The following is a 22,748-nucleotide window of genomic DNA, read 5'->3' as shown; positions in this document are numbered from 1 at the left end:
TCTTTTTGTTTGCACTAAATGGCACTAAACTAATAGCCTCACAGAAACCAACATTTTCAGGAACCAATTCTCAAATAATCAAGTGCTGATTTGATGATGATTGTTGTGCTTGACTCCACTCTTTTCTGTGCTGTGCAGTAAAAAGATGGAAAGGTGCTCGTTATTCTTTGACACGACTGAGAAGGCAGTGTAAAAACATTGTGAAAAGCCTGCAGTATGTGAGTTCTGTGACAACTAACGCGGTTAATTTGAGACGGCACAAAAGAAAAAAATACCCGAAGCCATAATGCAAACAAACAATGATTTGCATCACAAATTTTGTATGCATGACTCTAAACAATCCCGGATGAATCATTAAATTGCAGCGTTTGTGCCGGACTCGCCGGCCAACTCACATACTGTATGTTTGTCATAGATCTGTGTAGCAGATTCTCTAGTTGAGAACCTCAATCACATCACACTCCAGCTGTTCCTTTCACCTTGCATATTTAAATCTTTCTTCCAGAGGGATATGATGTTGTGGATGCGACCTCTTTTCTAAATGACGACATGATAGAGGACGATGACGGTGCCAGCTCGTCTGCCTATGCAGAGCTAGAGAGGCTGGAGAGAGAGACGGTGGCTGCTCGCAGCCAGCACAGTACTAGCTCCACCGTAACGGCCATCTCGGTGCCCCCGGCAACGCCGCCATCGTACAGGGTCCCCAGTGCCTCGCCCATGGCCACGACTGAGCCGCCCGTCCCTCAAGCCATACAGGCCTTCAAGGAATCCGCAAACATGGTCGCCGCCTTCAACATGCAGTGGAAGGACGAGATCTCGGCCATGCGCTACGAGCTGGCAGAGCTGCGGCGAGACGTCTGCGGGGAGCTGAAGACTTTCAACAGCAACTTCTTCAACTTCACTCAGTGCTACAACATGTGGACATTGTGTCGGGAGCCGTGCAGCGACGGCGCCACGCAAACGCAAGACAGAGTGTCCATTGGAATCCAAGCGGGATCCAGCTGGTCGATCCGGCAGCACACACAGGACAAGTCAGTGATGTGTCAACCTGAACCGGCGCCGTTTAGCATCATGGATTTCATGAACCCACCCCGAATTGAGATCATAGAGGGAACCCCCGAGAGCACACCAGAGGGCTCGGGCAGCCCTGCAAGCCCGCTTCCGATCGAGGACTTCCCATGGGAGATCAACAAAAAGCAAAACGTCCCTAAGCCGCAGGAAATGTGCGGCCAGACAGGCGGCCACAGAAGTGCCAGTCTTGAACTGTGGTGCAGGAAGTACACCAGTGGGCCCATGTCATACATGTCGATGTCGTTCTAATCACGCCCATCTGTCATTCCAAAGGACGGGGTGAGGAAGCCATTATATCACTCGGCGTTCACGTAAAAAGGCTGTTGTTCGTCCCTTTACGCTTTGCAGACACAGTCTGTCATCTGTTATAAAGTTCCTTTAGCAGCCTCCAAGAGACCCCTTGTGTGATTTCACCTTCAGACTGAGGTGACACGTGAATGTGAGCGAGATGGTAGCTGATCTTTAGATCAACAAGTGCCAATGAGAGCAGGAGGGGTGGGGGCAGACAAAAAAAACCCTAAAATTCCCATTCAAGTAAAATGATCGACCGGTAATATCTGACGCTCAATTCACAAGGTGGTTTGTCTCTGCACACGTATATTAATTCACGTTCATTCCAGTTTCTCCATGTAGAAACATTTCTACCACCTGCGTATACTGTGAATAACTTTACAAACCCTTCAACTAATTTTGTGATGAGTGCAACATAAAAAATGATAGGCAAGTATGACTATATCTAAATGATTCCAATCAATGTGTTCTGTCACAAAGGCCTTCAGTTTATACTTTTGTTTGAAGCCAATTTTGAATATTTCAACAAATAAAATTTATGCGGGTTGACCACCCAAATAGTTTTGGGGGGGAAGTGGGAGGGGGGTGGGACTAAACCCTCTATAGAAGGGTTTAACAACATTGTAGCTTGAGGTTATGAACCATAAAATGAATGAAAAGTCTCTTTAAAAATTATCATTTAGAACAAATGAGGATGGCTTCAAAAGCTCCATTTTTGTTCCAGTCCTGTTTGTATATAATTGTACAATTTTGTATAAATATACAAGTATATACAGTACATAAATATAAATATATACAGTATATATACCGGTGTATATATACAGTATATTATACTCAAATACTTACTGTGCCAGTTTTACCGGTTGCAGTTAAAACATACTGTGTTGGATGAGGGGTGAAATAGAAAACCGTAGTAAATTGGGTTCAAAACCAAACACAAGCACCTTTTTCCAAGTCTCTGAGGCCGTTTCTTTCATCGTGTCCATCACCTGGGTGGTAGCAACGGTCATTGAAAATCTGTTTGCCTGAACAACATTTTGGTTGTTTGATTATTTATGTGCATGAGTAAAAAAAAAAAATCCCCCTACACTTTGGCTACAGTTTCAACTCTTGCTGCAAAAAGACCAGTCCCCAAACGTACAGTAGACAATCAGAGCCACTGAGGGGCTCTACCTCGCCGAAAAGTCCCCAGAGGTACAGTACGGTACCAGTGAATGTACTCACACCGCCTCACTAGTGATGGCCTAGCAGGGCTCTCGACTCATCTTAAAGGGTGGGAGTCACCGTTGAGTTTGTCAGTCATGAGCCACTCGCATTCCTTCTTGCTATTCATCCACTCCCTTATCTCGTTGTCCCAGCGCGGTGTACCAAAGTTGAGACCCAAGCCAATTGGGCGGGCGTTTTTAAGCAAGTTAGACCTGGACCTTGGCAGGGCCATGGAAAATTGTGATGGTTCACGGGCCTGACTTAAATGTGAACCTGTCAATGGGACGACTGTGCTGAGAATGGAGCTTCTTCCCATTTTCTGCTGCAGCAATTTGTGAGGCATGTTTAATTGAGGAAATTATTATTTTTAAAAAAAATTTAACTAGGTGGGATGGGCATTCGGACAAATTTCCTCGATTGAATCACGATGACGTTAACCATAAAAATGATAACTATTGCTATCTACTATTTATTTTAAATGCATGAAAATACTAGGGAGAGTGGGATTCATCCATATTTTAAGAACAATCATTTTAACAATTACATGCTTTCTAACAAAATAAATAAAAACACACTAACTTACCATAAGCCTGTTCACTTTAAACATACACATCACATTAAAAAAAAAAAAATTCAAAGAAAAAAAAGAAAACTTACACACTTACTGGTTGTTGTTTACATCAATGTGAACACAGTTTCGAGACTGTAATTGCATCAAATCTATCAGAAATGCCCACTTGCGGTCGAGCATCGTGGAATTGCAATCAAGAGATGGGAAAATCTCGCTCTGAATGTTCTCAACTCGTTTCCATTCTAGAGGCATATGAATCGCACCGTAATGGAGATATCTGTGTGGCCGTAGCTTAACTTAGCCATAGCTGAGGCGGCAGGCTGCAAAATAGTCAAGAGTGATGCAACAGCGCCTCTGCTGGTTGCAATTTTGTACTACACACCATTCATCCCCAAACCATCAGGATATGTACTTAACTCTGAATGATCTATTCAAAGACTGGTCAGTTATCATGCCGATCCCTAGGAGCCATAATTTGTTACAAAGAATAAATTGCTTTGGGCATTGGAAGGTTGAGTTTGCAGCTGAACCAAGTGGGGTTAAAGGTGACAAATGGTAAAAGGTTCAAATTCATTGTTGCTATAGCCCACGTGTGCAATACTTCAGATTTTCTGTTGTCATATATCCATCCATTTTCCGAACCGCTTGATCCTCACTAGGGTCGCGGGGGGTGCCGGAGCCTATCCCAGCCGTCTTCGGGCAGTAGGCGGGGGACACCCTGAATCGGTTGCCAGCCAATCGCAGGGCACACAGAGACGAACAACCATCCACGCCCATGTCATATATCTAAATGTAAAAAAAAAGCAGGTTTATAATGATTTCAGTGAAGGCATACGACTGTGAAATATCTCGCTTCTAAAGATGATTTCTATGTATACATATACGGTATATTGAAAAATGACATTATTCGGGACAACTGCAATGGCATTTCTCAACATTATTTTCGCCTTTGCTGGGGCAATGTGAGGTGATTTTTAAGGTGCTGGCCAATCATGATGTCTCCAATCTGCATACATTCATTCTATGCAACTTCTTGGTTCTTTGGTGTATTATGAGTTATATTAAGTTGCCCGTGATAGAATGGTCTTTTCTTTTGGTGACATTTTGTTTTCAAATTGTGTTGTAATAAACTCAAGTTCCTTTCTGCACTTGCCTGTTTTCAGTGGTCACAATCCAATCTTGATAGCTGACGAATTTCTCTCATCGGTAGCATCATGTACTCGCGCTCATTTTTAAGTGTTGCTGATTTGAAGTATTGTGCAAAGTCATATTTTTCTACAAAAAACAACCAAAAAAATTCGGGAAAACAATTTGAGCTTCATCTTAACGCCATCCTTTTTTCAAAAAATGTACCCATCCCTTGATATAAGTCAAGAAATGTAGCAACAACAATCAATAGACTGGCCTAGAAATTATTTTAGAATAAACACATGAAAAAGAAACATTTTAAAAGAGAGAGGAAATGGGAAAAGGGGGGTATTTTGCCACTGAAATACATGATTGGCTGTTTGTTTGAAAATTCTGTTGCGAATATGTTGTCACTCAGAGATCTAATGAAACAACTGTGCCAAATCTAGGACTTGCCATTATTAGATCAAAAGTTATGGAATGGCTCTTCATTTTTTTTCTTTTTTAAGCCCTTGATTCTCTTCATGAATTTCTTCAAAAGGAAATGTGCTTCTCTCTTTTGCATCAGTCATGATGCAATTTTCAGGAATCCCACACTGCAATGTTGAGAGAATCAGATTCTGTCCATGTTCGAAATCACCCCTTTGGAATACAATCGCTTAGCCTGCATTTGTTAGCTTGCGCTTATATTTTGTAAATGGATGAACCATGGATGTAATACTTTTTGCTTTCAAATTATGTTTGCTTACTGTGGTGTTTTTTGTGAATTTTTATTATTCCGATTTTTCTTGGCCTTATGTATTTTTCATAAATTGATATAAAATGTTGAATTAAAAATGCTTATCATGTTTATGTTGATGCAAACTTAATGGGGGTCATAGCTTTACAATAACATCCAAGCAAGCAGTTGCACACCAGCGAACTGTTTACCCTAAAACACATCAAAATTATTTTGCGGCTCTCAAAGCTTTTCCTTCCTTTCTTTCTTTTTCTTTTTCAGAAAGCTGTCATTTCTTTGGTTGGTTATTATTTCCTTTTTCTTTTATTCCCCATTTTAGGCGCCCGTAGCTTAGCTGGGGGGCGTAGAGAGTACGGTAGGTCCGGTAGGGAACAGCTTTATTATTTCTTTCTTTTATATGTTTCATACATTTTGTCTGACCCATTGACATTTTTCACTCGGTAAAAATGAAAATGCTCACCCGAGTGTATTTCAACTGTCTTCATTTTACTCACATTGAAGTCAATCGAAAGCTTGTGTACTTGTACTTGTTAAAGGAAAAAAAACCCCCCCCAAAGTTGCCATCATGTTAGCAGGAGCACGCCATCGTATTTATGTTGGCAACTATGCAAATTTGTATTATTTCATCTCATTTTGACGGATAAATTAACACAGCTTTTTTTAAATTCAATATATATATTTTTTGTTTTTAACATTTGCTGTTTAGTTTCATTCCTTTAAAATGATCAGTCTGTTAAATCCCTTAATGCATCCTCTTGCTTTAACCATTTGACTGAATCAATTATGGCGACTGTATCTTGCTCTTTTTCATACACTGGCATGCAGTCAGGCAGGTTAAGACCAAATCAGCAGCTTTGTTCTACAAACAAGCACAAATCAGTGCTCTCGTTATAGCTCTGAATAATAACGTTGTGTCATTTCCACTTTAGCAAGAAATAGTGGAGCCTCGAAATTCAAACAGCCTTTAGGTTGCGCAAATCCGAATTCAACTACAGTGTTCGAACTGCTATCACGCTTGAAGTGCGATATCAGTTTATCTTACTTCAGTTCAGCAAGGATCTAATGATTTTTTGGGGGGGCTTTTTTTTTGCATTTTTTTCCCCACCCCAAAAAAGAATGTGGTACAGCAAAAGACTCAAGCATGCCGCTGTGTGTGAGAAGAAGGAATGTTACACATTACTGAGTAACAGAAAAGAAATCTGTGATATTAAACAAAAACAAATCTTGTACACGTGGCAAAGATTTAAGTTAACTAGTCTCGGAACAGATTGTTCGTCTTTACACTCTAGTTTCCACTACATAGCCTTTTACGAACCAATAAAAAGAAAATGAGGTTCTTTTATTCTATTGTTGTGAAGAGCAGGGTCGTAACTTTAAAAGAGTATGTATGTTTTTGCTAAGGCTGAAAGGACTACGTCGAAATGACGTCGAGTCGACCGCTTTAGCCATACTTGTGCTCTGTGGCTCCCCCCTGAAGTTTCACCGTTTAATTTTTCAAATACAGCTCGACAGCGGCCTTTGTGAAAACTTAACTTCTTGAAATGAACACCACATCAAACTTTTTCTTATGTTTATTGCATTTTTAAAAAGAATTGTTTGGAGCGATTTATCATTTGGGGAAAGCCAAAACACCTAAACCTAGTAAAAAGACAAATTATTCAGATCATAATCTTGTTGACACGGATTTGTCCTGGTTTGTTGTGATCTTATCATACATGTAAGGTTGCACCACCTTGCATCCATGGGGGCATCACCACTGTATGTATGTATCTATGTATGTGGCGACCAAACAACATGCTTGTTTTGTTGTGCAAAATTCTATTGACATGACATATACAGTAAATATGGATGATATTAAAAAAAAAAAACGTACCTTTTGAATTTCGGAAATCCCAACGGCAGAAGCATGCACACCCTCGGGTGTCCTTAGATGTCCTCTGTCAGATCACTCATACTGTACATCTCTCCATCCACTCGCCCATCGTCATGAACCAGCCCTCACGCTCGAAAGGTCATCGTGATCCAACGGCCTACGACATGCAGACGCACAGGATAGATCTTGTACGTTAATCAAGGAAAGCCACTGAAGGGTGCAGTTTTCTTCAGGAGCAGAACAATCAATAACTTCAATGTTTAAAATGATACAGGAGCGGCATCAAGAAAAATCCGGATTTACCAATCAAAACCTAACTGGGTGGAAACGTGACACAGGAAGCCGAGGTTGGAAATGGAATTAATGTCGGAATTAATTTCGACAACATCACATGGCAAAAATTGATGAGGTAGTTGTGGCCAAAGGTGATTGTGAGTGATACTTTTTTTTGGTTTTGTTTCAGTGAGGTTGCTTTTTCCTCACTGAGTTGATGTCACTGGAATACAAACTGTCACTGCTTATCAAGCTGTTTGGCAGAGCGCCGAGATTAAACGTTTCCCGTTAAAGGATTAGTTTTTGTGCTTTCCAGGCTTTAGAAGACTAATATTTATCCTAATCTTCATTTACATATGATTGTCCCCGCAAAAATGGAATGAGGCAGGATTATCATAGGGCGCGCACGACACAATCACTCTGTTCCATTTCCAGCCCCCATGCTCATGCACAGCTCGTCAGTCATTGCACGTCATTAAGAACCGATCCGCCCTGATCTGCGTCAGAGCGGCCTCTCACCAGCCTCTCTGCCAGCCCTGCATCACAACTGTGGCAAAGGCGGCGTCTGGCGCGAGTGGACGGAGTCGCCAGGCGCGGAGTGACTGTTCAAACTGTTGCAACGACCGTTTTGAAACTTAAGTGCAGATCGCAAAAGTGTACGCTCTTCAAATGGTCGGTTCCATTAAGATTTAAGATTAAGACACAAGTCCTTGGAAGTGTCATTTTGTCTTTGGAGCGAGCGTGTCAAATTGTATTCTACATGGTCTAGTCCAGCAAGTAGTCATGTTTAAAAAAAAAATAAAAAATACTGTATTAAGTCTTCCCTAAGGCCCTCCAGAGGTGTCATATTATTGTTTGTTTAAATAATAATGAAGTGATCTATTTCAGATGCAATGCGAAATTTCAACATTTGACTTTGTTTTATACTTGTCTTGTGAATATGTGTACGTATTGTACATTAAGATAACGTGCCATGTCTGCTTTGAGATGATGCATGCGGTGTATGATGTGGATTGCTTTTTACAAAGGATATCATGATACATGGGCAGCATATCGACTTAAATTCGGACTGACAAATGTCAAGCATTGAGGGGGTTTTTTCCCTTTTTTAGGAAGGATTATATTTGGACACTATGAACAGATTGTTAGATCTGAGAAAATTAGTCGCCCACTGTATGATGACATTGGAAGTGGCAAAAGAAACACAGGTCAAGCTGGACAAACAGAGCAATTTTATTTTAATATTACCTATTAAATTGTCTTTGGTCATCAATCGGACTCATTAGACACTGCGAAAAAGAGACTGCAGTCAATCCAGAACAACTGTGTTCCTTTCCTGAGTGATGTAACAAATTCATTTGGAAGGGACAAGAATGTCAACAATTGGTTTTAGAAGTCAAGTTTGTTTTGGTTTGTAAATGTAGTCCATGAGTGTTTTTATCTGTGTCACACTTGGACAAGCCTCCAATAACTGGCTCCGCTTGGCTCTTGCAGGCATTCAGTTTCGTCTCCCTACTTCATGCAGTGTGGACCGCGCTCAGCCACCACCAGGTACCAGTCGGTCGCCATCTTTGAGATTTATTTCATGTAACCGGTGAATGTACGAAAGGCTAACTCAGGGTGTTTTTTTTTTTTTTAGTTAGTGAGTTACTTATTAAAAATAATATTTGAAGGCATTCCTACAAATCTGTGATCTGCGACCCACCACTAGAGGGTAGTGTTGTGAGAGAAAAAAAGCATGTGTGTACCTCCAAGAGGACTGGAGAGGAAAAGTATGGCTAGTCATCTCAAAATGTCTTATTTAAACAGATGGACATGCACGGTAGTTTTCTTTTTCTGCGTTGCTTTTCTTTTGTTTCCACCTACACAGATGGCCTCGTCTCCATCTTTTCAGACATGCTCGCATTCTTGAAATGGCAACGGGTCAGTGAGAAGAAGGAGATAATTACATCAGGAGCAAGTGTAAAGTTGTTATTTTGTCTTTAGCTGCTGGAGGGCGTCCCTTTGTCTTGACCGAGGGAGGACGGATGAGGGTTACTTAAGAAACTTGTCAGACACCGTCTCGAGTGAACGTCTATTAGGATGTGGCTAAATACAGTAACTATCTAGAACCGGACTCACATTCATCTTTTCGGTACTCACAGGATGTTTTATACGAGTAGCAGGCAGATTTGATCGCAATGACATCCAGGTTGATTTATTCCCGACACAACCTCCAGTGTCTGTTGATTGAAATATGCAGCAGTCACATTCATAGACGGGCAGACGGAGCGAGCAGCACAAAGGACGGAATGCCACAAACAATCTTTCCGCTAAATTAGTCCAGACTTGTAGGTTTAAGTCTCTTAATGGTGTGCTTCATTTGAAGGCCTTTGGGGATGACATGCTCCCAACATTACATTAAATGGTAACAAGCAAAACAATTTGGCAGAAATACGCTAGGCTCCATTACATCTTAAATTCATTTTGTATTATTTGTTGATCAATGTCTTTAGCTTCTTGGCCTTGCTTCATTTTTACCCTCGGGTCCATTGACACAACATTTTATATGCGGATTGTTAAAACCAAATTTGCTTTGTCATTCATTTTGATTACGAGACGTTTTTAAAGCCCAAAGAACAAATTAGAAAACGGGTCATTAAGACTTCATTATTATTCCCCGTGTAAAAGCCGAAATGGGTCGTCCGTGTAAAATGGAAGACACGCACCTGTGTTCGGCAACTGTGAAGTGGCACCGCAAAATATGGTTTTGAAATTATTCATTATAGCTTCGAGGCATATATTTTCATGTCGACACATTATTGCGGTTGATACAACTGAGTTGGGTGACTTTTTTTTTCCAGCCTCAGAGTGCCCTCGTCTTAATCAAAACTGTGGTCTTTCGTATGCAGTATTCAGCTGGTGAGTCCAGCCTGTATGTTACACGTTTGGTGTTGAAATTTAGTCTGTTGGCTCAAAGATGGAAAAATAGACATTCCGGTGTTTCATATCGCCTGAGTCACAAAGCTTCGTTTTGGAATCCACCCACTGTCTCCTGCAGCACTGGAGCCCCTTCGAGTTGGAAGGAAGTCAAGTCTGTGATGGGATTTGTCTTGACAGAATTCTTGTGGCTTGATTGCAATTAACTCAGAGCCAAATAGTCTGCATACTTGTGTGTGTGTGTATGCGCGCGTGTTGACTGCTGTGGCTACACCTGCTAACATTGATGTATGTGTTTTAGCAAGCAACAGATTGCCCAAATTTTCAGTTATATCTATTTTGTCCACTTTGCGGAGAGCTGTTGTTTTAGTTTCTCCCATTTTCATTCCTTGTAGAGATTGTTTCCAGTGTCCCTATAGTTTTGCTCACTGCCAGACATGTTCCGCACAGGTGTTTTGCAACTTACAGATGACATTTATCCCGCTAAAAGTGTGTGAGTTCCCATCATGCTTTTCAGGAATTTTTTTTCCTCTGTTAACTTTTGGTTTTTCATTCATTTTCTACCCTTGTTTTGCCTTGTCCTCGTCCTGTCCATCCTGCTTGTGCTATCCAGCGGTGTCATATCCTCCTAGTTACAAGAAGACCCCACCTCCTGTGCCCCCGCGCGCCACCACCAAGCCTCTTATCTCTGTGACAGCCCAGAGCAGCACCGAGTCCACCCAAGATGCCTACCAGGAGGGGAGGCAACCGCGAGGCGGTCTGTGGGCCACCGACAGCCTCGGACGTCCCATCTACAGCTCCATGGACAGCCTGGACAGCTCCAAAGCGGTCACGATGGCCATGGAATCCGTGGCGCCCAAGAGGCACGCGTCTTTGGGTAGCCACAGCTCCATCCAGACATGCGACAAAGCAGTGTTGGTATCCAAGGCGGAAGAGTACCTCAAAACCCCGAGATCCTCTATCGGGATACAGGTATGTGCTGGCAGTCACTGCACACACACGCACACACACACAACAGTATAACACACCACTCAGAGGTCGTGCAAGAAATACCAGCCATGGCGCAGTGGAAGAATGCATGTGAGCAAGTCCAAGCTGCTCTTTCGAGTTATAGACATGTTTGTTTAACTTATGTTATGTCCTGACTGTCAAGTTGTGCCGTCTCTTCAACAGGTGGAAACTGTGACAGACTCCGAGACTGAGAGCAAAGGCCTTCCTCAGTTTCACTCGATAGGTATCCAGGTGGAGGATCACAAAAGGTACATGGCATTTTCCTTTTTTGGCAAATCTTCACAAACCGTGACATTGATTCTAAACCATGTCCTGGATTTGTATGTCAATATTAATCAGATGACCTATGCACATTTAGGCGTGGGCGGGTCAAGCGCTCCAACAGCGTTACCACTGCGGTGCAAGCCGACATGGAGCTGGAGGGCTTCCCCTCCATGGAAGACAAGGGTCTGCAGTTCGGTGGCGCTTTCGGTCGCCACTCTGAGCCAAGCACGCCCACACAGTATGGAGCCATCCGCACGGTGCGCACGCAGGGCCTGTTTAGCTACAGGGAGGACTACCGAGCCTCCAGCGGGCCCCCCAGCCCGCAGCCTGAACCCTGGCTGGCTGAACCCAGCCTGGAGGCCAGCGAGGCGGGTCGAGTGTCTCCTCTTCGCAGGGACGGAGGCTGGTTCATGCAGCTTCTTCATAATGAATCCAAAAGGATGGAGGAATGGTGTAAAGAGATGGAGAGGGAGGCAGAGGAGCATGATCTGTCGGAGGAGAGTGAGCATCTCTCGTTCCACTTTTGTCCTTTGTTGTAGGACACTAATATTAGTTGTATCTTCTGCCAGATGAAATTTCACACAGTTAATTAAAGAGTTGGAGTCAAAAGATACCGCTAAGCATGGTTTTTTTGTGTTTGCAGTTCTAGGTAAAATCCGGAGTGCGGTGGGAAGTGCACAGCTGCTCATGTCCCAAAAGTTTCAGCAGTTTTACTGGCTTTGTCAGCAAAATCTGGTGAGTGATGGAGAGCAAAACCTTTATTTACTGTTGAAAATCCCCTCACTACTGCACGACATGCTTTTAATTTGCTTCATAGAGGGTTGCATTATGGGTAAACATCCCCTTCTCTCCATGTCTGTGCTTCGAGAATCGAGTTAGCCCCTCCAGCAATAGACCGCAGCGATCAATCGAGAAACAGTCCCTTCGCCGCCGTCAAGCCATCAGGAAACGAAAGGGGAATTCCAATCGGAAAGACTTGAGCGCTTCCATTAATTCACAAAGGCAGCAGTTTGAATTGGGCCTGAGAGTCTGAATAAATGGACTGCCACTGCATTCTTTGTCCTCATATCCGCAGCGGCTGGACAACTGACCACCTGTACAATCTAACAAGAGCAAAAGAGCTGCAGAAAAAAAACTACTTTTATTGAGACAATAAATATTCAATTTGAATGACATTGTCAAGGAGATAACTCTTAAATATTCATTATCAAGGTTGTATACTGTTTCCCATTTTTGGTTCGGACATATTTCTACAGGAGCGTCAAAACACGTCATATTAAAGATTGTAATGCTCTAATTAGCAATGAGCATAATTCATCAACCGCTTTCCACACACTGTAGCCACAGCACATCATTTCAGTAGAACTACTGTCAACTGACCATAAAGATAAACAAATGAGAGAGAGATATACAATACAATGAGGAATAAAATATACTCACCGAGACAAAATGCAGCATTTTGTCCTTTTGTCCTGATGGGAGTGTTTAATCATTGTTGTGAGCATCCAGGGAGTGTCGAGGCTAATGTTTACAACAGTAGTCAAAATAGCTTGCCAACTGTCAAGCACGATTAAAATATAATTCATGCCATCCTTACGCCACTCTGTGTTGAAAAAAACCAGTGGAATACGATTCAGAAAAGATAAATGACAGGAAAGTACAGGTGCAGTTTAGCAAACTCAATTACCATTACAATTCGGACCGACGAATCAAATGCCGTTCTCGTTTCCTGGTCATGGCAGTGACTATTCGTAAAATCATTGGTCGACGGAGCTCTCAATCATTCTATTCAACCATTTGATTGGTCACACAAAGTACGCATACGCCTGACAAGTAAACGTGTTTTTATTCGTCTCTGACGTCTGTTACTAAAAAGATTACTTTGACTAAAAGTAACATTTTATTTTGAATAATTACGTTTTAGTTTTAGTTCAATGTGCAATTATTAAAAATAATGGTTTTATTCAATCAACATGTGGCGGACTGTGATCCTATAAACATTATCCAAATTTGGTGTATTTTTCCAAATTTTCTTTTGAAATGTTTGCTTTATAGTATATGCGAAGGGCATAATTTCGTAACAGACATCCAACAAACGCATTCCACATGAGCACAGAATGGATGCAAGAGAATAATTGTCATTTTTACAAGATTTCCTTTGGTCCATCACTGCTACCTAGTGGCAAGCCATGGTGAAACTACCATTGTGTAGAAGCTGTTGGGTACTCAAACCTTTATTGGCGGTGCTGTAGTTTCAATTTTAGCTGGTTTGATGTAAAAAAAAAAAAATTAAAAAAAAAAAATATATATATATATATATAAATATTAATAATCCAATTTGTGTGTGTATGCTTTGTTTTAAACCAAGGACCCAAGCGCCATGCCCAGACCCACATCTCAGGATCTGGCCGGATTCTGGGACCTCTTGCAGCTTTCCATTGAAGACGTCACTGCCAAATTCGAAGAGCTGCAGCAGATCAAGAGCAACCAGTGGCAGCTGGTGCAGAGTCCTGAGAAGAAGGTATCAGAATTTTTCATGAAGGTTCACTGTTCTAGATTGTACTGAAATTAGGTAATGTCCTGAATAATGAAGAAACCTGCTTCATATGTTCCCGTCTTTCCCAAGGATCGAAAGTGGATTCCTCCTCTGACCAAGAGGCCCTCCAGGGGCCGTGGCGGCGTGATGCGGGAGCGATCCCTGGACCTTCAGGACCGCCAGCGTCAGGAAGCCCGCAGACGGCTCATGGCCGCCAAGCGCGCGGCATCGTTCAGACAGAACTCGGCCACCGAGCGGGCTGATAGCATCGAGATCTACATCCCGGAAGCTCAGACGAGGCTTTGAGGTCCACGGATTCATCCTTGGTCACCATTGTTGTGTTTCCCATCCAACACCAGCTCTCGGCATCACATCTATCTTCCATCACTCATTTAAAGATGTAGTGCCATTTCTTATAGCCTTTATTTTGAAATGCAGTCTACAAATCAACTCTGCAAATTATGAGGGGTACGGTGCTTGAAGCAAGCTCAAACAACCTTTTTCCCCTTCAGTTATTATTAATTGATCAAGAGCCTTGTAGGTGAGCTGCTATTGCCCCAAATCAAGATCCGATTTATATATTTTGTTGCCCATTGTAAGTTAAATATTAATTTGGTAGGAGTCAAGTCCTTGAAACTAATGTTGAGAATTCCACATTGCCGTTTCCACCTTCATCCATTTGACTCATGGAACTGATTTTTCTTGTCTGCTGCCGGATGCGTTCACAGTGCAGAACAACAGGAAGAGGAGAGTACGGAACAAAGCATTTTTGCGCCTTACGATATTCATGTTTGTATTTCCAAGGGAAATGTAGTTTATGAAGCTCACATGATAATGTTGCAGTTGAATTGCAAAGGACAGTTTGTTTTGGTTCTTTTTTTTCATGCCATTCTGCATGATTCATTTGGATATTCTGATAAGTATACTTACATTGGAATCTGCATTTAGTAGTGACAGGGCCATTGGTTGTTTTAACAGAGCATTTGCATCGGTTGACATTAGGGCATGCGTCTACGCTGCAGCATTTAGCTCGGATCTCACACACACACACAAAAAAAAACGCCATTTAGTCAACAAAAGAGAGGCGCAAATGACACTTTAACACTGGTCAGTTACTATAGTAAATGGTGCTGCTTTTTACTCTCCAAATGTTGTCCTTAACCCGGGCCTACGCACACACAGACACACTCAAGGACTTTTTAAAACAGATTTATCAACATGGTGCCCGTTGTATCCGCGCTGGTGTGTGTGCTCCATTGTGACATTAGGAAGGATCATCTTTGCAATGCGCCCACCCGCACACGTGTCCGAAACAAAAAAGTCCTCTGTGCAAAGACGTCAGGGATATTTGGGCGAGAAACTACACGAGTTAAGTACGGTGAAGGGTCAACAAGTCACTGCTGGCTAAATTAGGAGATTTTGAACACACAAAACTTGATGTAATAACCAAATAGCTTCACGATCATTTGAATAGTACAGCTGGCCGTAAATGAATACAGTCACAATATGGAATGTACCTATAAACTGACAGCTGCACAATCCTTTACATGGTTAGCTGGCTTGGAACCGGGAGAGTTGTGTCAATTTCATTGCCGTGGCAACCACACAGCCCTTACTTACTTACTTCAGTATACTATAGTTGGTGGACCAGTCAGGAAAGCTCCAGTTGCGTTGGCGTTATATTCTGTACATAGCCCACTGTCAGTTTTTGGTTGATAGCAGTGGATAATGTGTGTGGAACCTGAAACCAACCCCCCCCCCCCCCCCCAACCACCCCCCAGCAATTATTGCTTAATTTACATTAATGCAATTTATACAGATCTGTTTTTTCCCTGCACTGACAAGACAAAATATCACTGGTCATGTTAATAATAAAGCCTTAAAGCCTCAGGTGGCTGGAATATCCCACGGCGGGTTGTCGCTGGGCTTTTTAAAATATCGAGATATGTAAAAAAAATAAAACACTACAATTATATAAGTTTCATCAAAGTGTGTCCTCTAATTGACATCGCACGTATCTTCAAACTTGTAATCAGTCGGCCTATTTGAATGGTGACAATTTGTCATAGTGCTTGTTAGTGACATGGTGTGTTCCACACTAAACATGGACCAGAGGAAGCGAAGGAGAGAGTTATCACAGGAGATTAGGAATAAATTTAGTTTGGGTGCAGATGGAAGATTGGAAAACATAAAGTTGATAAATAGTCACCATCTTTTATGTTGGATGTCCAATTTAATTTTTCATCAAGGGGAATGCCTTCTTCTTGAAAGATCAAGAAGAGGATTTGCTATTTATTTTCTCTATTTACTTAAAGTGTTTTCTATTTCAGGCCCTTTTTTTGCATGTGGATGTAAAATGGTGGGAATTTATGGGGAAGATTTATTCGGCATATCTTGCACATATATAACTTGAGGATTTATTTAATGCTTACGTGGGTGGTCTAGACACATCTGCGACCATTTGGGTTGTTTCCTGCATCACAGCAACATCAGTCAAGGACTACTATTAACTATTCAAGCAGAAGTGTGTGTGTGTGTGTGTGTGTATTGTAGTGCTATGTGGTGAGGAATGTACAGGGTTTTAGATACATGGTGGGGTCAAAAAAAATGTGACCCACCACTACCGCTATACATGTGTAACTTGCACATGCAGACACATTTACATTAACTGGTATCTTGTGGGGCTATTAGTATATATATAAATCACGATATCATGTGCATGATCAAGAGGACACCCAAAAAATATATTTGCAATGAAGGGGCTTTGGCAACTATGTACATGACAATTCCTCAGGTGCCTTACAGTGTTGATGCGCGTGATGGCTGCTGCTGCTGCTGCTGCTGCTGCTGCTGCTAATTCTTTGCATCAAAAAGGGCTGCAAACTGGTTCGAGTCAGACCTGACGGGGTCTGCCCGTCTTAGTAGGGGCAATGCAACATTCGAATTCACAATGCATCCTGAGTTGCAACGGCGCGGGTCAGTAGAGGAAAAGCATCAAGATCCCCCTGGGGTTTTAACACATTTTTAAAATATAAACATATGGTTTCCTAATAGTTTTAGAGCGCAAAGGAAAGAGGAAACTTTGACATAAAGTTAAAATCAATTTTTTTATTAATTGTGAAGGAGGAAGAGTAGGCCAACAAATGACACTTTTTTGTTGTTACCTTTAAAGGCCACCGTGCTACATTTAGGACTACAATAAATGCAGTTTTGTTTTCGTCATCACATATGAGACTACAGAGTACATAGGAAGCATAAGAGAATTTTCTGGTACTAAAAGGCAGCCAGAAATTTCATATAAATATGCAAAAATAATATGTCAGTTAAAGTGAAAATGGATGATTAGTATGAAGGAGTATTAGTGGCACAAGAGGAAAAAAATTGGTAAAAAAAAAATCTAATTGTTTCCGTGAACATGTCATTTTGGGGATATCAAAGACATAAGAATTTAATGTATGCACAGATTTGCTTGTGGAAGACGAAGAGGACTAAGATCAAGTAATGATGCAAATATTTTGCAGAGCATAAAGACTATGTTGGTAGTCGAATAGCTAGAAGTGTAACAAAAACTGATTTGAATCGGGAAATCAGTTTTCATTTAAAAGATGCGAGTGCATCAAATCGCACGGAATCGTTCCACTTTAAAATATCGAGATATGTGAAAAAAAAACAGTTTTATTGGAGAGCAATATCTTTGAAGGAAGTGCCACCTTTGCAGAATTGACAACTTCATTCATATGTAAGTAAAATGACATCCAGAAACCCACCGCATCAAACAGTTTCGAAATGAGCCGTACCAAATCGAATCAAATCGTCACCTGTATCGATGCTATTTCCATCGGCCAATGTTTTACATCGTGTGTTAAGATTTACCCAAGTTAGCAGACTTTTGTCAAATGAAACATATGTGTTAGTCAGTGTCTTTGCTGTATGTTTAGTTTGGCTGTAAACTCATACAGCCAATTATCATCTATCCCCCCCACCTTTGGTCATGTGACATTCACTGCCACCATCTCGCGGCCGTGACCCAAATTATTCCTCGTAAAAAATAACAAACAAAAACCGGCTAGGAGAAAGCTTGTATCTTAAAAAAAAACTCACTGATTGGGGGTGATTTGTAAGCCAATGCAGCGCTGTTTTCAGATTTTTTTGTCTTTCCACTCTAGCCCCAAACCTCCTTGGTATTTTACAGAACTCACAAATGGACCATTTTACTGCCTTCATAGGAGCTCATGAAACTTGGACCATGAATTGCATCTTCTAAATTAGAAATGAACTCATTCAGTACCAGCCAATTCTGGACCAAGTCTGAAAAGACGTTTAAAAACGTCTTTGGGAGTGAATGAGTTAAACTGCTCCGATCGTTTCTATCGACATCAATAGGAGCAGCGAATCCACTCATCTTGTTACCTCACTGCGTGGTCGGAGTTGTGGCAAACTCGACAGGTGGGCTTGGGGGCCACGATTGCGTACTATGCAGCATTTGTATATGTGTGTTGGTCTCGGGTTATGAATTAGATTTTTAATCGATCGACTTGGCGCGATTGCATTTAACACCACATCAGAAAGTTTTTTACTGGTGCTCAATCTATTCTTGATTTACTTTTTTCGTTCATTCACACATTCCACACGCACACGGCAGAACCTCGACGGCTGGATCTCCTGCGCCACCTTTAATTGAGAAGCTTTCTTTCCGCCCTTGTTTTGTGCACTGCAAAGATGTCCTTCGCTTTTTGTGCTCTCTCTCCTCATAAAATCCTTGATGAAGTCACCTCATCGTTGACACCCGGCTTTATCTGCTCCTCAAGCAATAAGCTTAGTTTACATGCTTCAAATCCGGGTCGTAATTCTATTTTGTATTTTTTATTTATTTTTTGGGTGGGTGGGGTGGAGGGGGGGGGGGAGACACACTCCGCACTATGCTTTTTAGAACAATATTGATCACTTAAGTCCTTTGGAATCCACTCACTAGCATTGTTCTAATATTCTTTTTCGTTCATAATAAAATTATGAGGCGAGAGCAGTCACACTGATGTCTGATGTTTGCCTTTGATGGAGAAGTGTGTCGTGTTGTGGACGTTTTGGAAGAAAACAAAGGTTGAAAAAAAAGGCCTTTGAAGGGTTTTTGGAATATGACAAACGTGATGGTGTAAAAGATTATTGTCATTCTATTTTGAAATGTTGAGAAATATGAGGATGGATATAAATGCCAAATATTCTGTATTTGTACAAAAAATATATATATATAAAAATATAAATATATATATAATATACGCCTAATTTGAATGGAACTATTTTACGCGCTTGACCATGTTTTTGTTGTTTCAAAGACTTCTTTTGTCCACATGGTTTTTCCAGGCTCTTCAGATAGCATGCGGGGTAGTGAAAATGAATGTATTATTTAGTGTTTCATTGCTGGTCAGTATTACAGCAATCTACAGATTGGTTAGTGTTTCTAAGATTCATTTAAAAATTAATATTTCCTTTTGAGGTTTCTTTACCCCAGACACATTAACGTACAATTACTATTTTTTTTCATGCAAGGTTTGAATTTCCAATTCATATCACTTTTTGATTTCCCTTCTTGTTTTGTGTTTATTTGACTCTTTAAAACTACTGCCATCCACCATGTGTAAATAAAGATGCAAATTAAACTTTTTTGAAGAAAGCAGCAGGATTGGTTCACTTCTCACGTCCCGTGTAAATCCGCTTCAATTGCAAGCGCCGACTCAAGTTCCAAATACGCATCCGCGCTCCACGCCGATGCTCCTCTCTCCTCAGCTCCAGCGGCCATCCCAACCAGCCGCACCAACGCAGACTGAAAAATGCTGCCCATTACAGGTGCAAAAAAGAAGAGCGCCCCAACGCTGTCGAGCGGTAAGACGCAGCCAAGTGAGATGCGGTTGGAATCCGCATCTAAATTTCTGAAAATGTGGTCCTCAGTCAAGAAAGGGAGGAGTAGTCACCTCTTGTCAAGCAGGCAAGTGGATGAAATGCATTTCCTTTGTCGTGTCCCTTCTGAGGGACTCAAAGAGTGGGGCCGTTGTTCTGCATGGAGAAGCCAGATGAGGCGGCTCGGGTTCTGGTAAGGATGCCTCCTGGATGCTTCCCCGGTGAGGTGTTTTTTGACTCGTGATCCTCCGGATGTGAACGAAGTGGCTGGGGAGAAGGAAGTGTGGGCTCTGTCTAGACGTTGCTGCTCCTGCGACTTGACCCCAGGTTTGTGGAGGAAAATGGATGGATGAGTTAAAAAGTCCAGCAAAGGTCCATTAACCATGGCATTGTGGGTTATTTCCTGATGGGATTGTTGTGTTCATTAAATGACAGAGTCTTTTTGAAAGAAGTGGTCTTTTTTGTTTATTACAGCAAAGAAGCCTAACATTACAGACAATAACTATGAATATTGACTTGATATTCAGACTGGCTTGGCAGCAAACATCACTCACTGTTGACCATGGCCACTTTTACTGGAACAGTGGATTTCTTTGCTTTAGTGATTTGAGTCACTGAATCCATTATTTCACTCTTGCTTGACATCTTTTTTTTTTTTTTTTTTTTTTTTTAAACGAAATAAAAACAACAGTAACCTAAAAACAATTTCGGTTCCACAGAGAGAATTAACATTAAACATTTGTTTGTACAAACAAAAGTAACATTTTATCTGTCCGTTAAATCTCAAAATTAGAGCTTTTTAACATACTATTTACAGGATGCAAACTTGCTAGAGCCAAACATCTTATATCCTATTTACAATTTTTTTTTTTTTTTTTTGCCCTAATGGAGCTTGTGTGAAACAGAAACACGTCAGTCAGCACAAGTCAACATCGTGACAACACTGATGTTCCATCGGGATGCATTCAACAAAGTCTGCTCTCCATCCAGGATGCCGTTTGAAACAATAACTCCAAAAAAAATAAAAAATAAAATAAACAATCAGGCACAAGCGTCGCTTTCTCTGCTGGCCGGATAGAAAACAGCTCATCCCGTTTGGATGATGAGCCCAAATACCGCACGGACAACAACGGGAGCGACGGAGGGCTGTTTTGGACCAAATGAAGCACAGTGACGTCACAGACTCTTTTCAAATGAAAACAAGACAACACTACAGAGTAAATACTGAAAAAAAACAAAAACTAGCGCACCTCTACTGCTTCGATATACAGCTTGTTCTAACACTCTCGGCTCATTGGTGGGCCCGGTACGGTATCGCACTTTACGGTGGTGGCGGAGTGAAGAATGATTGTTCTTCTAAGCGACGCAAGTGAACAATAAATACGAACAATGTGCTTCAACCGTATACACATATATATACAACAAGTCTTTGGCTTATGAATAAAACATCCGCGGTGGCATAAAACGAGAGGAAAACGCGTGGTAGGCTGCCAGTGCACAAAGTAAACGAAGCCAAGGGACACTGTTAATAGTTGAACTGACGGTAATTGCGGATGACGCCTTCTCTCTATACGGAGTGACGAATTGATCGTGTGTTGGGCCCAGCCCTGGATTGCAACACAACTTAAATGAAAGGGTTCGCTTTAACACTTAAAAAAAAAAAAAAAAAAAAAAAACAATTCAAAGAAGAAAATCGACTTATTTAAAAAGCCAAAACGCAAATATAAAAACATGTCTTTTGACTCCAAGTTTCTTCATGAAATAATAAATGCAAAAGCCTAATAATACTCAACATGTAAACGTTTTTTTGTTTTTGAGTCAGTCTCGAGTTGACCTTTCGGGTTATTTGATGTGTTTTAAGATGTGATTCAGTTTGACCAAAAATACCTTAAAAAGAACATCGCGATGATGATCATCTGAAGCTGGTGGCATTTATGGAGCGCTCGGCGTGTCGAGAGACTAAACATTGTTGACTGGTGGCCCCTCACATCCAGGGCCCCCACTGGCACTCAAGAAGTTGTACAATATTAGCATGAAAGGAGCTTTCAACTTTCCTGTGCACAAGTCCAGGAGAGGGCGCTCTGACTTGGTCTGGAATGGATGGCGACATGCCACCGCCACCGGTGAGGGATGTTTTTGTGCTCTCCTCCGCCATCTCCCGACCTGTTTAGGAGGACTCGATGAACTCCAGCGCCAGGTCGTAGCAGAACCTGTACTGCTCCTGGACATGCACAAACACCACAAATGTCACATTTATGCATATGCCCGACTTCAACGTAGTCCACGTTGTCCACTTAATACGCATTTTATTCCCAATGGACAAAAAGAAAAGAAAAAGTAAATGCAAAGGAACCCGCACCCCCACACCCAGAGACAGCAGAAAGCCAAAGCTGGCCTCACCGGAGCGTCCACCATGTTGGGCTTGCTGTTCCTCAACGTTTTGACGGCGTGGAAGACGTCGACCACGCTCTGTCTCTTGGCCATCTCGCACACGATGCTGCTGGCACAGAACACGCCGCTACGCCCGCCTCCATTTCTTTACAAACACAAACGTGAGAACAAAAAAAATAAAAATGAGAACCACTGTTCTACAGTTCCCTCACAGGCATCAATTAATCCTTGGTGGGGATCCGGCACACTGACTGGTAAATATCGACGGTTTACTCACAGGCAGTGGACGATGGTTCTTCCCTCCCCCTCCTCTCCTTCACGCTGCCACTGGTCCACCTGCAGGATGAGCTTGAGGAAGGACCGCTTGGAGGCCGGGACCTCCCTGTGACCCGCCCAGCCCAAGTACTGGAACTGACGGACCATCAAGTAGCCTTCCTGTGGCTATCGCATCGGCAGACAGCGACAGTTAAAACATGCACTCGCACATTTGTGAAAAAGAGACTCCACCGGAGATGATGGAAAATTGAAATATCATGTATGGAAATATTGCGGTTCCAAAAAGGTTCCACGTTAGTTTCATCAA

At 41.9% G+C, this 22,748-nt stretch overlaps 2 protein-coding genes across 24 annotated transcripts in view; one reads left to right on the top strand and one right to left on the bottom strand.

Moving 5' to 3' along the window:
- dlgap2b (discs, large (Drosophila) homolog-associated protein 2b) overlaps positions 1 to 19,553 on the top strand; it is a 41,283-nt gene extending 21,730 nt beyond the window's left edge. For 2 of the 5 annotated variants that reach the window (XM_086100224.1, XM_086100225.1), the window contains exons 6-12: positions 8,647 to 8,703; positions 10,685 to 11,043; positions 11,245 to 11,330; positions 11,441 to 11,847; positions 11,990 to 12,081; positions 13,715 to 13,867; positions 13,973 to 19,553. In XM_086100224.1, the coding sequence (XP_085956350.1) occupies positions 8,647 to 8,703; positions 10,685 to 11,043; positions 11,245 to 11,330; positions 11,441 to 11,847; positions 11,990 to 12,081; positions 13,715 to 13,867; positions 13,973 to 14,188 (1,370 nt within the window). In that variant the 3' untranslated portion in view covers positions 14,189 to 19,553. Of the gene's footprint in view, positions 1 to 505; positions 1,954 to 5,325; positions 5,371 to 8,646; positions 8,704 to 10,684; positions 11,044 to 11,244; positions 11,331 to 11,440; positions 11,848 to 11,989; positions 12,082 to 13,714; positions 13,868 to 13,972 lie in introns of those variants that run through there. The other 3 variants (XM_086100228.1, XM_086100227.1, XM_086100226.1) reach the window with 3 other exon arrangements.
- Positions 19,554 to 20,213: 660 nt separating this feature from the next.
- ptprk (protein tyrosine phosphatase receptor type K) overlaps positions 20,214 to 22,748 on the bottom strand; it is a 67,346-nt gene continuing 64,811 nt past the window's right edge. For all 19 annotated transcript variants that reach the window (XM_086100202.1, XM_086100207.1, XM_086100205.1 and 16 more), the window contains 3 exons: positions 22,443 to 22,606; positions 22,175 to 22,310; positions 20,214 to 21,995 (listed from right to left, as the gene is read on the bottom strand). In XM_086100202.1, coding sequence (XP_085956328.1) covers positions 21,942 to 21,995; positions 22,175 to 22,310; positions 22,443 to 22,606 — 354 coding nt within the window. In that variant the 3' untranslated portion in view covers positions 20,214 to 21,941. The remainder of the gene's footprint in view (positions 21,996 to 22,174; positions 22,311 to 22,442; positions 22,607 to 22,748) is intronic.

The sequence above is a fragment of the Hippocampus guttulatus genome, chromosome 20, assembly GCF_054856545.1.
Source record: "Hippocampus guttulatus isolate MCC_2025c chromosome 20, RoL_Hgut_1.0, whole genome shotgun sequence".
In the NCBI taxonomy this organism is placed as follows: domain Eukaryota; kingdom Metazoa; phylum Chordata; class Actinopteri; order Syngnathiformes; family Syngnathidae; genus Hippocampus; species Hippocampus guttulatus.
This window is presented reverse-complemented; position numbering and strand designations above follow the sequence as displayed.